Source organism: Amphiura filiformis, chromosome 8, assembly GCF_039555335.1.
Source record: "Amphiura filiformis chromosome 8, Afil_fr2py, whole genome shotgun sequence".
NCBI lineage: Eukaryota > Metazoa > Echinodermata > Ophiuroidea > Amphilepidida > Amphiuridae > Amphiura > Amphiura filiformis.
This window is the reverse complement of record NC_092635.1, coordinates 27,021,656-27,040,060: the sequence shown is the minus strand read 5'-3', so window position 1 is coordinate 27,040,060 and position 18,405 is coordinate 27,021,656. Positions and strand designations below refer to the sequence as shown.

Sequence of the window (18,405 nt, the reverse complement as noted above, 5' to 3'; positions counted from 1 at the left end):
ATATTTGTATTGATTTGAAGCCAATGCGAAGATAATGCAGGGTCCACAATTCTTGCGTAATAACCAAGTGGGGTGTCAAGATGCACGTAAATAAACCATCCTTCTTTCGATGTTGAAATATTATGAAAATAATTATTATTTCTGAAGCTATGGGCGTATTTATAACAGCTGCATTACTTTTGTGCAGTCTTATAGAATTACAAAAAAGGTGAATCACGTCACTTCACTTTGAGCTGACATTCAAAAATAATTTCACTTATTAGAATATTACTACACACAACTAACCAAGCAAAGCATTTTCTCATTACCCAGCCCGTCTACAAGCCAACTCTTACCCTAAATCATCTTGTGCTAGCTATTTTTACCTCGATTAGATTACATTCAAGTCACATAACCAATTAAAATCTTGGATGTGGACTGCCTCCCAAAACTATACTGTAGTTCACTGACCAGGTGGTTTATTTTCTTTCTAGAGCCCAGAGTTAGCTGACCAGCACACAATACATGTAGGGCAGGTCCAAAATTTATTAAAGGTACCGTAACGATTGTCTTCTGCTTTTTCTTGTATCTTTGTTTGTTGTTTTCTTTTTTTAAATTGTTCGTTTAACGACATGGCTTAGTCTTACTATACCATTTTTTGTCCTGATGTGGCAATTGACGTCAACGAGTTGAGGTAGCTGTTCTGCACACACAACAATGCGGCATCTTCTTTCAGCTTGTGCTTGTGTACTGCTCTGAGCCCTGGGGTCAGTGGGGTGGGTAGGGTATGTGTATTATATTTTGACAAGGGTGTGCCGCTGGAACTCTGAAACCCCTACATATATTTAGGGATTTTCGTTACTTAAAAAATGGCTGATTTGCCAGTTTTTGATCAATTCTTTCTCAAATCAGGACCCATGTTTGATTTTTTTTACCTAAAAAATGGCTGATTTGACAGTTGTTGATCAATTTTCTCAAATTGGGACCCATGTTTAGAGATTTTTTTTCTCTAATCAGGACCCATGTTAAAAGATTTCTTGCAAAAAAGTGGCCCATTAGAAATGGTATATCTACATGTATACTTGACAAATGGTTCCTTTATCATAACTTATATTTCAAACAAAACAAAAACCTACAAGGAAAGTTAAAACTGAAAAGTGTTTCAGCTTTCTTTAGCATGTTGAGTTCTTTATAAACTTTTTTATGTTATAAAATGTACAATGTATGTCAATTTCACAATACAAACAAGGCACCTTGACAAATCTCTGACCCACCCCTAAGCTACACACCTTACTGTTCATGTCAGTTTGAGTTTAATGATTCAATGCTTATGCTATATGTGTTTCTTTTTTAACACATCATTCTGAACATGAAAAGCATCAGTACAACTGCCTGAAACAAAATTATGATATATAGATATCTAAATTAAGATAAATACCTTGCAGAACTTTTAAACTTATAAAATATGCCAAAAAGACAATAAAAGTATTGAATAATTTGAGAAACTGCTAAAGATTGTACACAGGGCATTTACATTTTCCTGTTCTTACAGTGCCTTTAAGATTGCTTTTCTTGTTTACTATATCATGACAGATTTCCAGGGACCCATGAAATACAAATCAGCTTCACTTCAGCTACGATCTCTAAGAAACTCTACAGGTCCGTTTATTTCATCCCAGGTATGACAGAACGATAGCCATACAGAATAATAATCAAAATATTGCTGACAAATGTATGTAAAATATTAGATGTACATTATAGCTTGTCAGTTGATCACAGATTGCAGTGTCAAATTTGTTTGGTTTGTTTTCAAGTACAGTAATGCATTGTGTATGTTTTATGAAAATTATGATGATTTTGTAAGCATTGCTGTCATGGGGGGGGGTATTTAGAAGGGCTGTTGGGAGAGTGATTTGATTGAATATCATGAAGTTTTTAAAGGGGGCCAAGAGTTCTGACTGACTGGGGAGCATGGACAGGTAATATGGACATGGTGATGTAAAACTAAGTCAACTAGCATCTTATTACTATGGAGTTTACTTGATGTAAAGAGTTAATTTTCTAAAATCACTGTTGTAGCACACAAGAGAAAGTGGGCAGTATGAAATACAGCACTGCCCCCCCCCCCCCAAAAAAAAACACCCCATAAAATCATGAAAATTCTGCTTTTGGGGGGAACCCTCAATACAAATGGCTATAGACCATTCCTACCATTGGTGTCCAGTTTCCAGCTATTGATGGGTTGAACATCGATGTCATGTACATGTATTATAAAATAATCCCAAACACTTTGTGGATGCATTAAATATGATCATTAGGCCTACCTAGCAACTATAACCAAGCATGTTTCTAAGTACATGTATGAATGTTGTACTGTATTGCCCACTTCATAAGGTGGATGGGGGCTTATATTACACTGTATTGCTGTGATGTCATCAACCTAATGTGTCTACAGGACCACAATTATTGTATATCCAACAACAGGATAGAAACCCATCCAGTGAGATGCCCAAATCAAAGACCACAGACCTTCAATACAGGTGTTTGAAGGTTTTGCCTTGATTTTTTCATGACATCATATCGATTGTCACATCACATAGGGGCGGATGGATGACAGGTATAGAAGCACATAGCGACAGATTTAATAATTTTATTGTCACTTCAAGAAACACACACACTACCGGGTACATGTACAATGTATTGCATAGCAATAACAAGTCACTTGTTGTGATCATTTATCATGTCATGATAAAGTACACATAAAAGTTAGCTTTTAAGATTTGATTTTTTTGACTTGGGGATGATTTGAAGTGACCTACACTTGATATGAGTCTGGTATTTATTCCTAGCTATTATATAAAATGAGACACATGTAGCAGCCGACAAGTGCATCGTTTTGATATGGATGTACACATATATGTGTTATTTAATTGTCAAAAATTATGTCACTCTGTGAAACATTTCCTGATACAGCACAGGTAACGCCACTATGGTTTTTGCTGAAACTATCTTCCACCACTACATGTATGTGATGTGACCAACAATATTTGAAATTTTGCTAACATAATATTATATAGATGATTTGAAACTTGAATAAAATAGAATATGTTTCTCAACAAAATAATATGCATCTACAAGGAATCCACCAAAATATTATTAATTTTATTAATTATAATATTTCAAATTAACAAAATGCTGTAACATGTATTTAAAAACAATATAATACCATCCATAACCGAGCATGGTGTGGAAAAATAATTGTCTTTTTCAATAGTAATAAGAAAAAACAATGCTATATCTGATAGAAGGCAATTGCATGCAATCTCGAGGCCACATAGAAATGCCAATTCAATTACACCATACTGTTCCATATGCTCTGCTGCTGCCCAGACAAGATATCTTGCACTTCCCACAATGCATTTCTTCTATTTCAATTTTCTGTACTGATTTGCTATCTAGTGCAACATGGGTCAAAACAGTATCCATCCAGATCTTGCAAAATATGTATTTCTTGACTATCGGCCCATGTTTTATAGCCAGAAAACAAAGGGAACCTGGACGTACAAAGTAATAGTAGTGTCGTTTGTTGTAATGAGGTGGTGCATCATGTTGCAAAGGATTCTGGGAAGGGTCAGATATCTTCTCTAGCTGCTGCCTAAATGATCCAATCACATCTAGTGGACTTTGTTTTACAAAATTGACATTTAAATCTACCATATTTTACCTAATTAGCCCCCTCCCATAATAAGTGCTCCCTACAACATCTTTTTTCAATTGACAACTGTCTAAACACTCCCTTGTAAATTCCATCAAATGTCGAAATAAAAATTACCATTTCCTGCTTAATGATTTTGCTTTCAGATACGTTATATTTTTGCATAAATTTTCTCTTTTAGCAGCTGTGCAAAAATTATGAGACCTGGGGAGGGTAAAATTGGGCAAGGCAAGATTTTTTGGCCAGCTGAAAATGGGGGGGCAAGCAATTCTTGGCGCACACATTCATGGGGTGTTTTTTAAAATAAAAATTTAAAGCAGTACAGTTGCTTAAAATGCTACATCTAGACCACTAAGGTTTGCAAATTTGGATCCCCAAAGTTTGGCATGTGCAGGGGGGAGGAGGGGCAAAGATTTTTTTAGCAGGCTAAGAGGGGGGGGAAAAGCTATTTTTTAGGCCAAGGGGAACAAGCATTTTTTTTGCTTGGGCATTTCCTCTTTTTTTATTTTACTTTACTGTCTCGAGGAAGGCATAAAGACGTATACTCTATGGTGTACCAGGATTACCCAGACAGGAATACATGTAGATGTGTGTGCAATTTTGAATCCCGTCTAAACCTCTGCATTTATGTACGGACATACATGTATTCTACTCATCTAAACTAATCAGTGTGTTCCTTATTCAATTATACAGCTCTATTCTCTGCCAATTCCAGTAATCATCTTTGATACTTTTTTTAATTCAATCAAATTATTTAATTTATAATAATTATAAGCATAAATCATAAGCAATTTTGATATGTGCACGTGGTGATGTTTTTCTGAATCAGTTTCAACCATTTCCTCTCTTGAAATTTGAATAACTGATGACTTTGACTCATTGATAAAAAGTTATTTTAAGCAAATGTGCTGTGACAATTTCCACACATTGGTCTTGTGTGATAAAAAGTTACAATCATGCATGGAGAGTTCCTCTTTCTCTAGTAAAATTTAACATAATACTTGTATATTTGTACCTTGTAATTTCTTAAACTCGTCACTTCTTGTTCAATAGGGATATTCAGCACATGAATCATAGACACCGTTTACACTGTAGGAAAGGCGCAGACTGATTACGATTTATTCTTGATCAAATTCAGTTGATTTAATTTGCTTGTTGGCCTCCACATCAAATTGATATATCTGGCTCCAAATTTTCTCAAACTATTTCGGAAAATAGCCCACTGTAACAAAATTTTCCCCACAAATTTGTAAAACTGCCAATTTGTGTAAATTTGGCCAAAAATTTGGTATTTGGGGATTTAGCGATCAGTCCAAATTTCTACGGTAATTGGTATATTGAGAGTGGATTCAAAGTGCCCCCCTGGCCAGGGCTCAAGTCTTTCTCCAAATTTAATGATGTTTAATTTGTAAATTGAACATGTTCACCGAATGTTTTTTCTTTTACAAAATAAATATACAGAGTGAATCAACCCTACAAAATGCAATACCATTGCATCTATAACAAAATCCTTGTGGGAAAAACATGACACGCAAGTCTCTATATATAACTTCACAAGTATATTAGTCCCCACTCCCTGACACAAATTTGGAACCAAAAAAACATAAACATGATTCCAAGCATTGGTGGCGTAGCTAGGGGGCAAGGGGGCAACTACCTTGTGGGCCTGCAAATTATGTCACCGAAGTCAGCAAGATGGATTCAATGCTGACATCAACATCAATCCATGGCATTATCTGCTGTTGATTTGCGAGTCTAAAATCCTACAAAGTGTCACAATTGTGAACTTTACACTTTGAGTTTAGGCCCTTGAGGGCCTGTAGATTTCAAGCTGAATGGCCCCTGAAAATTTTGGCTTATTTCAAACACTGACCATACATGTACACTTGGAATAATATTTCCATTTTCATATGGAATATGAAACTAGAAATCTAATCACTTTTGAGAAATCCATGTAATTCAAGAGAGACGGGAACCTTTTATGTTTGTGTCATATTCACTAATTAGTAAGTAATGTGACTGGCACACAAAGCATCAGTAGTCATGACAACTGAGAAATAAACAAAACAATCTAGTCCGATCTGATCTCAATTTGAACATCCATAGAGGGTTGAACATCCACAAGAGGTTGGCTGCACATTGCTGGAATTTGGCCAAACGAAAGTATAGTCTGTCTCATCTCAAATTGAGAGTAACGCTATGTTGGATTTTGGAGTGGCAGATTTGAATTGCAAGCGCTAACCTAATCCTGCGGAGCGTACACACATGCAAAGAACAGTGATTTGTCCGTACGCTGGTGACGCAACCGCATAAATGCACTTATTCATTTCGAATCTGCCAAGTCCAACGTATCGTTACTTTTAACTTGGAACAAGACATACTATAACCTTGTATCTGATCATAGTATAGACACTCTAACCTGATCATGTGAATCATGCTTCAAATAAAGCTGCTTTTATGATCAACATAATCATGATAATATCATATCAGTGCAACTGCACTGTGTTACATTCAGATTCAGAAGATCCTTTATGCCTGTTGATTTTATAAGCATGACCATGATACCACATGTCTTTGAAGGGGCTCTTTGATAGGGATTCTGACAATTTGCCAAGCAATATTTTGAGAGCTAAAACTTAAGGTATAAAATTTAATATTTAAGCCCAGACGGAAATAAAAGAAAATTTTGTAAGTCTGAAAAAGTAATGGTGGCCTATACAAAAAGACTGTGGATTGAAACAACACGATCTCTGATTGGTCCAAACGATTAGCTGCTTTGGTGAACCAAAACAAAGCAACTAAGGTTTCTGCAGGGCTTTCAGAAAAGAAACTGTTACAGTTCGATGACAAATATCAACGAATGTGCAATAACTTTTACAGAACAATGTACAAAACCAAAGGGACAACTCATTGTTATGAAAGCAACTGGAAGTGCATTGACATTTTTCATTTGATCATCAACAAATTCATATCCAGTCATTAACCTCATTCAAATGTATGCCATAAGAGGATATTCTAGATGTATTTCAGAAAGCTTAATTGAAAGAAAAAATTGGGATTGCACTAGGAAGTGGCATGCGTTTTGTGGGAAAAATTGCTTTGATTAATTTGATTGGTGAAAAAGTCAAGTTCATAATGTAGCTACCTGAAAAACTAATTATTAATTATACAGTATTCAAAGTAAACAGCCAGCTCCAACATGTTTTAAGTTAAATGTGTAGTTTTAACTATGAAATTCCTGACCCCCACCTAAAAAAACACAAGTTTCCACCTGGCCGCCCCTACTCAAAACAAAGTTTTCTTGGCCTTATGCACAGATGTTCAAATGTTGTTATCAAGTGTGTAGATGAAGGTCCAATATACTGATAGTAAATTGTAATTTCATATAATTTTAACAACCAAAGTAACTTGTTCCAATGATCACTTGTAACAGGCCTGTGAGTGGGCTTTCAAAAAAGAAACGGAAAATTTACCTACCAGTGGGGTTCTAAAAAATATCAGAAAATTTACCTACCAAACTACAGTACAAATTCAATGCTATTCCGTGTGTATTTCACAGACAATAAATTGAAGAATTATAAGCTTGCATTTCACTGCCAAAATGTGAGCGCCGCTTGACAAAATTAAATTTTATGTTAGCCATGATGTACCTCTCTTAATTCCATATGATTTTATGAAATCAAATGTGAAACTTTCGACAGATGGTTTGGATTGCAAATCGCTTACGAACAATCACATATTTCCCCACAGGGACCACAGCGCCATTTTTAACATAATTCTGATGGGCGCAGTTGCAAACAAACATATTACACAATGAGTATGGACGAGGAATCAAATAATATCACGATGATGTTATATATGACCTGTCAAGCATCGTTAATCTCATTTCTCAGTCGTTTTATTGCGATACACGTAATGCTATCAGAAGTACACAGACACTATTTTGATTTTTGATGTTTTAAAAAGCGGAAATTAAAATCGGTCAGAAAAATGAAAAAAAAGCGGATTTCCGCTCTGTAGCGGAGATTTCACAGGCTTGTTGTAAGTACAGTAATTGCCAAGTACACCTTACAACAAATTTAGCAAACACCTGTAGACATGTAGTGGACTATTCCAGTTGAAATCTATTATACACCCCCTATGGCAGACATGACCTTAATCTCCCACAAAAGGAGTATAGACATCAAATGAAGTCACTCATTCAGGTAACCCCATTTGAAATTCACACTCCCTGTGTGGAAGATTATAGGACACATCTTCCATAGGGGTTGTATGAATTTCAACTAGAATAGCCTGATACATGGAGTCTTACTACTGGTGCTCATCAATGCATACACTCACTCATATTTCATATTCTCACAGCGTTTCCTCTTCAATGTTCTGGTTTTAGGTTCCACAGATTCCAGTATGGAATAAAGCTTTCCTTTTTTCTCATGCTCACCGCTGCCACCGCTTATTCTCATTCTGATCCAGCTCGCTATCGACCAAGCCTGCGTCTTCGTAATTGAACCAGTCTGTAAGACACAGTAAGCTTCTATACAATGCATATGGGGTGAACATTTGGACTTGTCTGTGTGCGTGTATGTGTTCATGTGTGGGAGTCTGAGAGTGTTATGAAGCGAGGGGAAACAGTGTCTCACCGAGTATGATGAGGTAATAGGTTATTATTAAACAGACTTACGGCATGTCATCAAGCTTCACCCCTCGTTTGCCATCCTTGCCATTGACCCTGCCATCTGCCATAGTGTGCGTGGGGGATCAGCTACTTCCTGTGACCTCGGAGTCCATCCAATACTTAGCTTTGTTGTGACTGCAAAAAGACAGGATAAATACACTTATGAGTCTGGTGATGGAGCTATAACAACTGTACAGTGTAATTTAAACACACTTAAAGTTTAAATTGAACAAATTTTTCTTGACTTTTTTTGTACACAAAAAAACAGGAATTTAAGCTATCCCGACTAATCTTAGTACAATTTGTTTACCTGATTATTTGAGTTCATATTCAGTGTACATCATTAAAAGGCATCAAATAATAGAAAGAAAATCAGCGAAATGTTCAACATACAATGTATAATCAGGGTCTTCAGACAAGTGGCTGTCATTTTCACCAAACTCCTCGTCCACAATTTAACCTTGATAAACCAGACCTCTGTACCTTCTGGTGTTTCAGTCAATTCAAACAGCAATAGCTATTGCTATAGCCTTGATTTATTAGTCAGGTATTCTTCTGAGTTCACAGAACTTATTCAAGCATTATTTTTCAAATTTAGCAGAGTAATCTTGCTTGTCCCAGGTGCAAACAGCCTACCCAAAATGACAGGTGGATGGGTGGCTAGATAACACAGTGTACATTGTACGTGCACATGTACATCTAGAGAGCTTGTCCCATGCATTAGATATTACATAATACCTGATGTAGGTGCATGATCTAACCCTTGATCAGGAAAAGGATTTACATAGTCACACCACTAACCACATATTACATCAGGATAGATTTGATCAGCACAGCTATACATGTACACATACACTTTCATAGACTATCAAAAAGAATTATTGTCTATGCCTCTATTATGGAAGCCAATTAGCTTTTGTATCGGGGCATGGAATTCCCAATTTTTGTATTTCTTTACCCAAGGACTTGGAGCAAAATTGTACACTTTATTTTTTGGGTGTGGCCTTTCATTTCCTTGCTCTTTTCCTTCAATTCTGTTTTTCTTCAAACAGGCCAGCATACTTATTAAGCTTTTCAGATTGAGCCTGGTCACATCAGGATTTAAGCCTGTCTGGTTTAAAGAAATGAACAAACAGGCTATAACGCCATGGCCAACTGCAAGACTAAATGATCTAGGACCAGACACATTGAATCAACACAGAATTGAACTGAACATTTAAGAGACAGATTTAGCCATATTATTATGGGGAATCTGCCTGCCATTATTAGATTGTCACAATGAGCATCAAAAAAGGTTTGCAAAGTACTATTATCCGTTCCAACATTATTGATGTCACTTCTTGTCACTTTCAAAGAGGTACGTATTTAGAGTGATATGATGTGACAGGTGCCCTGTTCAATTCTTCAATACTATATTGATTACACATTATTTGCTTCATTGCATTTATACCCACAACTGACAGTGAGGGGGGACACACCCCCACATAAATTTTGGCTAGGGGGATGTCCCCAAAAAAAATAATAAAAGAAGAAAAAATAAGCAATAATTGCTCTGTGCATCTTCCTTTATAGCACGAAAAACACTATGTTTTGGGCCCAAATAGGGTAAAATTGCACAATTTTGTGCAAAGCGCGCACTGACCCATCAAATAGCATTTAACACAACTTCATTTGGGGCTATAATAGTCAGAAATTGAAATTTTTCAATGCTTGTCCCCCCCCCCTAAATTTTAATCTACCAAATTTGTTAGATCTTTGGATTGACTGTTTTTGCTGTTTTTGAAGCTTGTTATTTCAAATGTTATTTCAATATCATTACATGCAAAGATTCATGATGTTATCAATTTAAAACAATGGTCAATTAATTGATTTCATACATAAGGATCGGCCAAGCTTCAATGGTCGATTAAAAGATCAAACTAATTTGGTTCCATTGCCTTATTCAGGTTTCTTGCAGGGGCGTCGCTAGACCAATATGATTGGGGGGTGTACAGTATGGTTTGCCGACGTAAATTTTTTGTAATTTGTTGACCCAAATTTTTTTTAGCCAGGACGGCGCTCAGAAATCTAAAAAGTGGGGGGGTTAGGAGTCAAAAAATTTTCAAAATATTTTTTACAGTAGGTCTATTACGTTACAACAACACAATTTCAGTAACACATTAATCTGTTATATCGCTCTCACAATTTGCCGACAATCACACATACCTTTGACTACATTTGCCGACAGTCACATCTTTTTGCCGACAGCAGTCACATTTTGCCGACAAAATTGTGTATTGGGGGGGGTGTCACACCCCCCCCATACCCCCCTCTAGCGGCGGCCCTGGTTTCTTGCATTCATTTACAGGTTACCTACAACTTCACCATAAATTATGCATCTGAATGATAATACATGTAGCACATGTAGCACTGTCCCGTCAGCAGCATACATCTAGTCAGCTAAATTTTGTACAATGTAAATTTTACAATGTGTACACCCTATTTGTTAGCTTAGCAACCTCCAATCTTCAGCATCCCAGTGCGGTCTGTGATCCCAGGGCGATCATTGTCATCTGATACATTCATTGGTTTGACTTTATTCCCATTCTGTTGTTTTTTATGACAGTTGATCACTTCAAACTGATAACATTTTTATCACATCCTTATATACACTGACACTATTGATACAATGTGTATTTATTTAATTAAAATCTACCTGGTTGATATCACCTGTTATGGTACCCGATTACTCACTCAATGACATTTTAGTTTTGTGTCTTTAATAGTAGATTGCAAATAGCACTTCCTTGATTTTTGTCAATACATGTCTTTGTACCAGGGTTATAGCTAGCTAAATCTTAGTGCCGGGTGAAATTTATATGAAATGGTAAAAAAATTGAAATTTTGATAAGAAATTAAGAATTGCACATTTTTGTTCTGATTGTTCATTAAATTTGAAACATTTGAGACTGGAGTGCCGGGTAATTGGGCTCAAAATTAACTTGAGTGCCGGGTGGAAATTAAGAGTGCCGGGCGGGTCCGCCCGCCACCGCCCGGCATAGCTACAACCCTGCTTTGTACATGTATCACTATCAGTATTCACTCGGTCGGACATCCGGGAACATTGTCCCCTTCGTCCCCTTTGCACAAGCGCGCGCATAGCAACCAGCTCGAGAAAGGAGAACTGCACATGCGTACACTGGTTTTACAAGGCTATTTCCCCTTTGTGACGTCAGCCCGACCAAGAGAATGGTCTTTTGAAATGCATAGTTTTTGCATACATATTCATTTGTGAAACTTGGGAGGTTGAAATTCCTGACTGTTAAATTTTAAATGGAATGAAAATATGAGACCTGTTCCCACAAAATAAGAGAAAGTTGCAAATCTTTAGTTTTGAGTTATGGCAGATTATGGTACATAGTCCATCCCATATGAATATGTTCCGCATTCTGATAACTACACTTGCTGGCAGAGAGGAACAGCACTTGTTTTTACATTTCAAATGTGAATTTACGCAGCATAAGCACATGACAGAGTTGGGTTCGATAATTCAATTGACCTTTTATGGTAAATCCCATAAGCCTTTGCGAGTACACCTGAGAACCTGTCATTTGACGTCACCCCGATCTGCGCATATATTGTTATCGAACATCGCTTCTGCGCATTGTAAGTCGACGTGACGTCAAATGACGAGTTCTCAGGTGTACTCGCAAAGGCTTACAGGATTTACCGAAAAGGTCAATCGTCTGGCAATTATAACACCAGACCAGTGATCTTATTGGCCGATTAGCAAGTAAGTGTAAGCGAGTGACATACTTCTAGTGTAGCAATAGCCTGGCACAAATGAGAGAAGGGCTTGATTGCAATGTGGTTGCTGTTACTTTAATTTTTAGACCAAATATTTCGCTGTTGTTTTTTTTTGTTTTGTTTTTTTCGTGTACATACAATTATGCAACAATAAAACAGAACTATTCTGGATAAAATTGTTGAAAATGTCGTCAGGAAGCTGTATGACAGTGTGCATGTACTTGAGTTGAGTATTTCAACCTGCCAAAACAAATAGACAAACTCAACTAAATGCTGCACAGCTGATCTTTACTTTAGATGATTGCTCATTTGTAGTGAAACACCACAGTGACCTAGTAATAGAAAGTACACAATGGTTTCCTGTATTTCCCCATAATGTGTGAGGAGTGAAACATGTGGTGATTATTTTCACAATTATAGTTGTACAGTTCTCAAAATATGCTGTTTTTAAATTTATAAGATTTTAGTATCAAAGTTAGTCAATGTATAGAACTCTGTTATTTCATAAAAAAACAATGAATTTGTTATTAAAGGTCCGTAACCTCACCCCCCATTTTTCTCATTGTTGATGAGTTTTTGGTATCATATTTTTCTTATTACCATCCTGAAATTGAACTTTCAACAAATTCTACGGTCGCACTCCTCTGCACTCCTTATTAAATGACCATAAGGAGTGTGATTTACCGCACTCCTTAATCTTTAAGCTAACACTAGCACTCACATATCACCCGTCGCAAATAACCAAACTTTCAGGATTCAAATACATGTATGCTATACTAGTAAGCAAGATTCTGCAAACATTTTTTCAAAAATATTATAAGATAAGTAGTAAAAATGTACATGTGTTACATTAGGCCCTGTGACGTAAACTGACTGCGCATTTGGTGTTCAATTTTGATGGGGATTTGACCAGATTTCCATCTGCAATGCATGGAAATTAACAGAAATAATTCTATAATAACAGAGCCAAAATCTATTTTAACCATGCCTACTACTAACAAAGTAACAAAGTAATTACCGTATTTCCTCGAATAGTCGCCCCCTCAAATAAACGCCCCCACCACTTTTTTCAACCAAGATGTTTCAAAAATACTGATATTTCCATGCTATCTTGTGTAGTAAGCTTACCAAGTTGCTCACATGGTCGATAATAGCAGCAATAATTGGCGAAAATCTGTATCGGAAGCCCGGAAGTGAACCAAAAGTCAGTGTTTCTAGTTCATAGTTCGTCATTTTAGCATGACTTTTAAGCTTACCTAATGATTTTAACGGGAATTGTCATGCTAAAAATGACCTCTAATAAACGCCTCCCGTTTGGAAAATGCAACACCCGGGGGGCGTTTATTCAAGGAAATATGTGACCATCCAGCACAACTGAGCCCTGAAGTCGCCAATCATCATTTTTGAGATATTCAACCAAAATATTCTGCTTGAAATTAGCTTTAAAATGATGTATGAATGTCTATAGTACTTGACATTTAAGTAGTGAAAAATCAATAAAACAGTCAATAAATCCTTTGTTTCCTATTGTTTATTGTTTTAGTTCAATGGAGCATATCTCAATAGTGGCACTGGAGACATCCAGGCTCAGTTGTGGTAGATGGTCACATATGGTATGGAGTAGGCTATGATTTGGGGAGCCTTCCAAAAGGCCTAGAAAAGGCCAAAATCCAGGGGTTTCAGGCTGGGCCCCTGCTTGGGTTTCACCCCTGGACCCCACCAGGGGCCCTAAGGCGGGCTCCTGGACGTCCACCCATTTTGGGCTTCACATGCATTTTGACAATCACAGTACACTCATCATTCATAAAATAGCACTCCTCACAAGTCTGAGGTGTGCTATTTATCACACACCTCAATTTTTTGAAACTCAAAGCCTGCATGTCACGATCTGTTTACAATGTACGTGACAAACAGTGCCAGTGTTTGTTTTAAGTGGTAATACGGGAGTCCTGACGGCCAAAACTGCTACTTTCAGGGAGAGCGTGGCGCAATGGTTAGGGTACTTGCCTTTAGTGCATGAGGTCCCGGTTCGATTTCAGCGGTGGCGATTTGCTGGGATATTGACTTGGAAAAAAAAAAAGTCTGAAATTAATTGGCAACTTCTGTAGATTAAATTCAGACTTCCGCTTTCCCCATGGTTCATTTAGAATTGGGTAAATGAATCATGAAAGTACTCCATCCTTCGGAGGGGACGTTAAGCCGTCGGTCCCGTGTACAGAGAGCCATACCTGTACATGTATCTCGCAGCCAGTTTCGAAAAGAGTAGGGTGTTAACCCCTGACTGTTCCCAACCCGCCCCGGTGTTCAAATGGACCCCAATGGAAATAAGCTTCAATAGAGGCTTTCTTGGGTTATCCAGGATTGTCAAAACCCGAACAAATCAAATCAAAAACCCCTTGAGAAAATGTAACGCCCTGGGGGCGTTTATTTGACGAAATACGGTAGGCTATATTGCTGATCCATTAATTATCCTTTTTTGGTGCATTGTGGGATACAAAAGGGGGCAAATCAATCAAATTTTCTCCCTTTTCTATCCCACAACACACCAGAAAAGGATAATCAATGGATCAACAATATAGCCTATCCCCACATACCTAGTTTGGGCTCGATTATATTAGTCTGCACTGTGCAGATTTCTTTTCATTCGTACTTGTACTGTGTTTTTGAGATTGTATTATTTCACTGACCTATGGCCTGTGAGAAGGGAAGTTCCCTAATCCCTGCTACAAGACCTGGACTGGCCGCTACTTGCTAAGTGATATCTCGTCTAAGTCTATTCCAGAAAGTACACAAAGGTCACCTAGCCGCCCCAGTTTGAACCCTTATGCACCCGGTAACACGCTTCACCTGCAATTCGCACAGCAAGACATTTTAATTCAACCACAACCATCCAAGGATTGCTACAAATATTCCTTCATACCACGGTCCGTTACGGAGTGGAACTCATTACCAGAAGACACAATAACTATATCTGACCCAATCGCATTCAAAGCTCAGCTACAGCAGCTGTTCAAGTAATAAATCTACAAAAAAGCACACACACTGCAACCGGTTTACTTTTCCCCACTTGGGGTGTTGAACTGTATGAAACCAGAACTGCAAATGATCCACATCCACTGAACATTGCTTTCACGCAAAATATGCATATTTGGAACTGCGCCTTTGGGGTCGTGACAGGCTGACAGCAAAAACATTGTTTCAACGTTGTCTCACATGTGTTTGAGAAAAATATGGCAAGGCTAGTTTCAATTCGGGATTTCTTCGCGGGCGGGCGCGGTAGATATGTTCATCGCGATAAAGTTTCATTATCGCGATCACGATAATAGTCTGACAGACCACGATATTGCAAGATATTGACGCTTCGAAATCCAAGAAGAGGGAACTCAATAGGGAATATGATCAGAATAAATGGATGAGAAAATTCAAACCATTGCGGAAAGTACATGTAGGACGCCCATGGCTGCAGTATGAAGAGAAGCTAGAAGAGACTTACCCTATTTCTTCAAATAGTCGCCCCCCTCAAATAAACGCCCCCCACCACTTTTTTCAACCAAGATGTTTCAAAAATGTCGATATTTCCATGCTATCTTGTGTATTAAGCTTACCAAGTTGCGCACATGGTCTATAATAGCGTCAATAATTGGCGAAAATCTGGATCAGAAACCCGGAAGTGAGCCAGAAGTCAATGTTTCTAGTTCATAGTTTGTCATTTTAGAGTGTGTTTTTACTTTACCTAATGATTTTAACGGGAATTATCCTTCTAAAATTGACCTTGAATAAACGCCCCTTGGGAAAATGTAACGCCCGGGCGTTTATTTGACTAAATACGGTATGTGCTTGTTGAACATTGATTGTTTACGTAATATTTTGATAATAATGAGAAATCACAACTTTGGGGGATTTATACAGATGACCAAAAATGTTGGCGGATTACCAGATTTTATGACATGGGCATGGTCAGTGTTCGATTTACCAGAAAAAAGTTGCTTGCATTTGTGCAGGTATAGAAAATCTACCTGCACAAAGTGGAAGTAACTTGCACACATTTTAACCATATAAAATAAGAAGTTCGTGCCATGAAACTAATCATCTTTTTTACAGATGAAAAGTAAGGGATATTTATATTACTTTTTTGATTTAGAGGCACATTGTATGTTTCAGATTCCAACTGTGTAATTTACGACTAAAATTCTACATGCACTTGTGCAGGTACATTTGAAATAGTTACCTGCACAGAATCAAAGTCATCTGCATATGTGCCGGTGGTAAATCGAACACTGGGCATGGTCATCCGGCGGATGACCAGATTTTTTCCTTTAAAACGGATACTGAACAGTGCGGAGAAATACTTCAAAGAGAATTGCTAAAGTTATTTCTCTGGTTTCCAACCTTGAATAACAAGTAATTTAGGGCCTATAACTTCTTCTTTCAGAAAACTGTGACTGTGTCACTGATTTCTGTGACATGACAGTGACTGCTAATTGCTTACTTGTGTTTTCATTTATTAATATTTAAATGTAGTGAAAAATGATAACAAATGTGTAATTTGCAGTCATTTATGGCGCAACAATTTCTATGTACCGACGGCTAAGTATGTATGTGAATGCACATTAAACACATACACAGCAGCAATTGAGTTCCAATTATTGGAACTGTGAGGTCCCAGGCCGGCTCACCTGGTTCTGGTTCTGCTCACCTCCAGCTCTGTCCTCCCATTTTTGGGCATTTGCAATTCACCTCTTTTTATTCTTTTAGTATCATGGTACTCAGGTACACCCATCGAATGTGTGTCATCAGCCCTCAGATCGGCCCTCAGACTGTAGGAACCCATGGATTCGATCCATGTAGTACTCAGGTTAAACCAAGAATACTAATTCATATTAACACTTAGTTGTAGTAACTACAAATTTCGAACGTTTGAGGACTTGTTCTCAAGTTGTAGGTACTCCCGCAGGGTGCCTCCAGGGTTTTATTTTGGAAAGTTTGCATTAGTATATCTAGTAAAATACTCACTTTAGAAACCTATGTCAATGTAGGCCTATGTCATCTGTGATTGCTCAATTTATTCTACGCATCAGCTTTTGTCCAAAGAAATATTTAAAAAGATTGCTAAAGTTATTTCTCTGGTTTCCAACCTTGAATAACAAGTAATTTAGGGCCTATAACTTCTTCTTTCAGAAAACTGTGACTGTGTCACTGATTTCTGTGACATGACAGTGACTGCTAATTGCTTACTTGTGTTTTCATTTATTAATATTTAAATGTAGTGAAAAATGATAACAAATGTGTAATTTGCAGTCATTTATGGCTTAACAATTTCTATGTACCGACGGCTAAGTATGTATGTGAATGCACATTAAACACATACACAGCAGCAATTGAGTTCCAATTATTGGAACTGTGAGGTCCCAGGCCGGCTCACCTGGTTCTGGTTCTGCTCACCTCCAGCTCTGTCCTCCCATTTTTGGGCATTTGCAATTCACCTCTTTTTATTCTTTTAGTATCATGGTACTCAGGTACACCCATCGAATGTGTGTCATCAGCCCTCAGATCGGCCCTCAGACTGTAGGAACCCATGGATTCGATCCATGTAGTACTCAGGTTAAACCAAGAATACTAATTCATATTAACACTTAGTTGTAGTAACTACAAATTTCGAACGTTTGAGGACTTGTTCTCAAGTTGTAGGTACTCCCGCAGGGTGCCTCCAGGGTTTTATTTTGGAAAGTTTGCATTAGTATATCTAGTAAAATACTCACTTTAGAAACCTATGTCAATGTATGTCATCTGTGATTGCTCAATTTATTCTACGGCTACGCATCAGCTTTTGTCCAAAGAAATATTTAAAAAGATGATTTTTGAGTGATTTTTTTTGAGCAGCGAAAAGTCCACTCCACGACTATGTGAATATGGTGATGAATGCACGCTATATATAAAAATCGCGGCGACACATGTACACAGTCATACTAGCTCCTAGTCCTTGGAACTCACAGCCGCGCCGGAGCCATGAGTTCCAATTATTGGAACTATAGTATATTAACACTAGTAAACTGACTGTCAAGCTTTCAATGCTGGCATTTTTGTTGTTAATGAGGTGCAATGTTTTTAGTGTCAGTGTTGACATACAATTTTGCACCGGATTTATTGATATCGCATTGGCATGATTGGCAAGCAATGCATGACACTTGCATTCATTTCATGCAGATGCAGGTACATACATACACACGCTACTACTATTGATGAATATTAT

General features: G+C 37.6%; 1 protein-coding gene across 2 annotated transcripts in view; it reads right to left on the bottom strand.

Moving 5' to 3' along the window:
- Positions 1-18,405, bottom strand: part of LOC140158887 (tyrosine-protein kinase CSK-like) — a 58,434-nt gene that overhangs the window by 39,873 nt on the left and 156 nt on the right. For both annotated transcript variants that reach the window (XR_011859832.1, XM_072182154.1), the window contains exon 2: positions 8,376-8,504. Coding sequence is in view for 1 of the 2 variants with exons in the window: in XM_072182154.1 (XP_072038255.1) it covers positions 8,376-8,437 (62 nt within the window). In the remaining variant the exon portion in view is untranslated. The remainder of the gene's footprint in view (positions 1-8,375; positions 8,505-18,405) is intronic.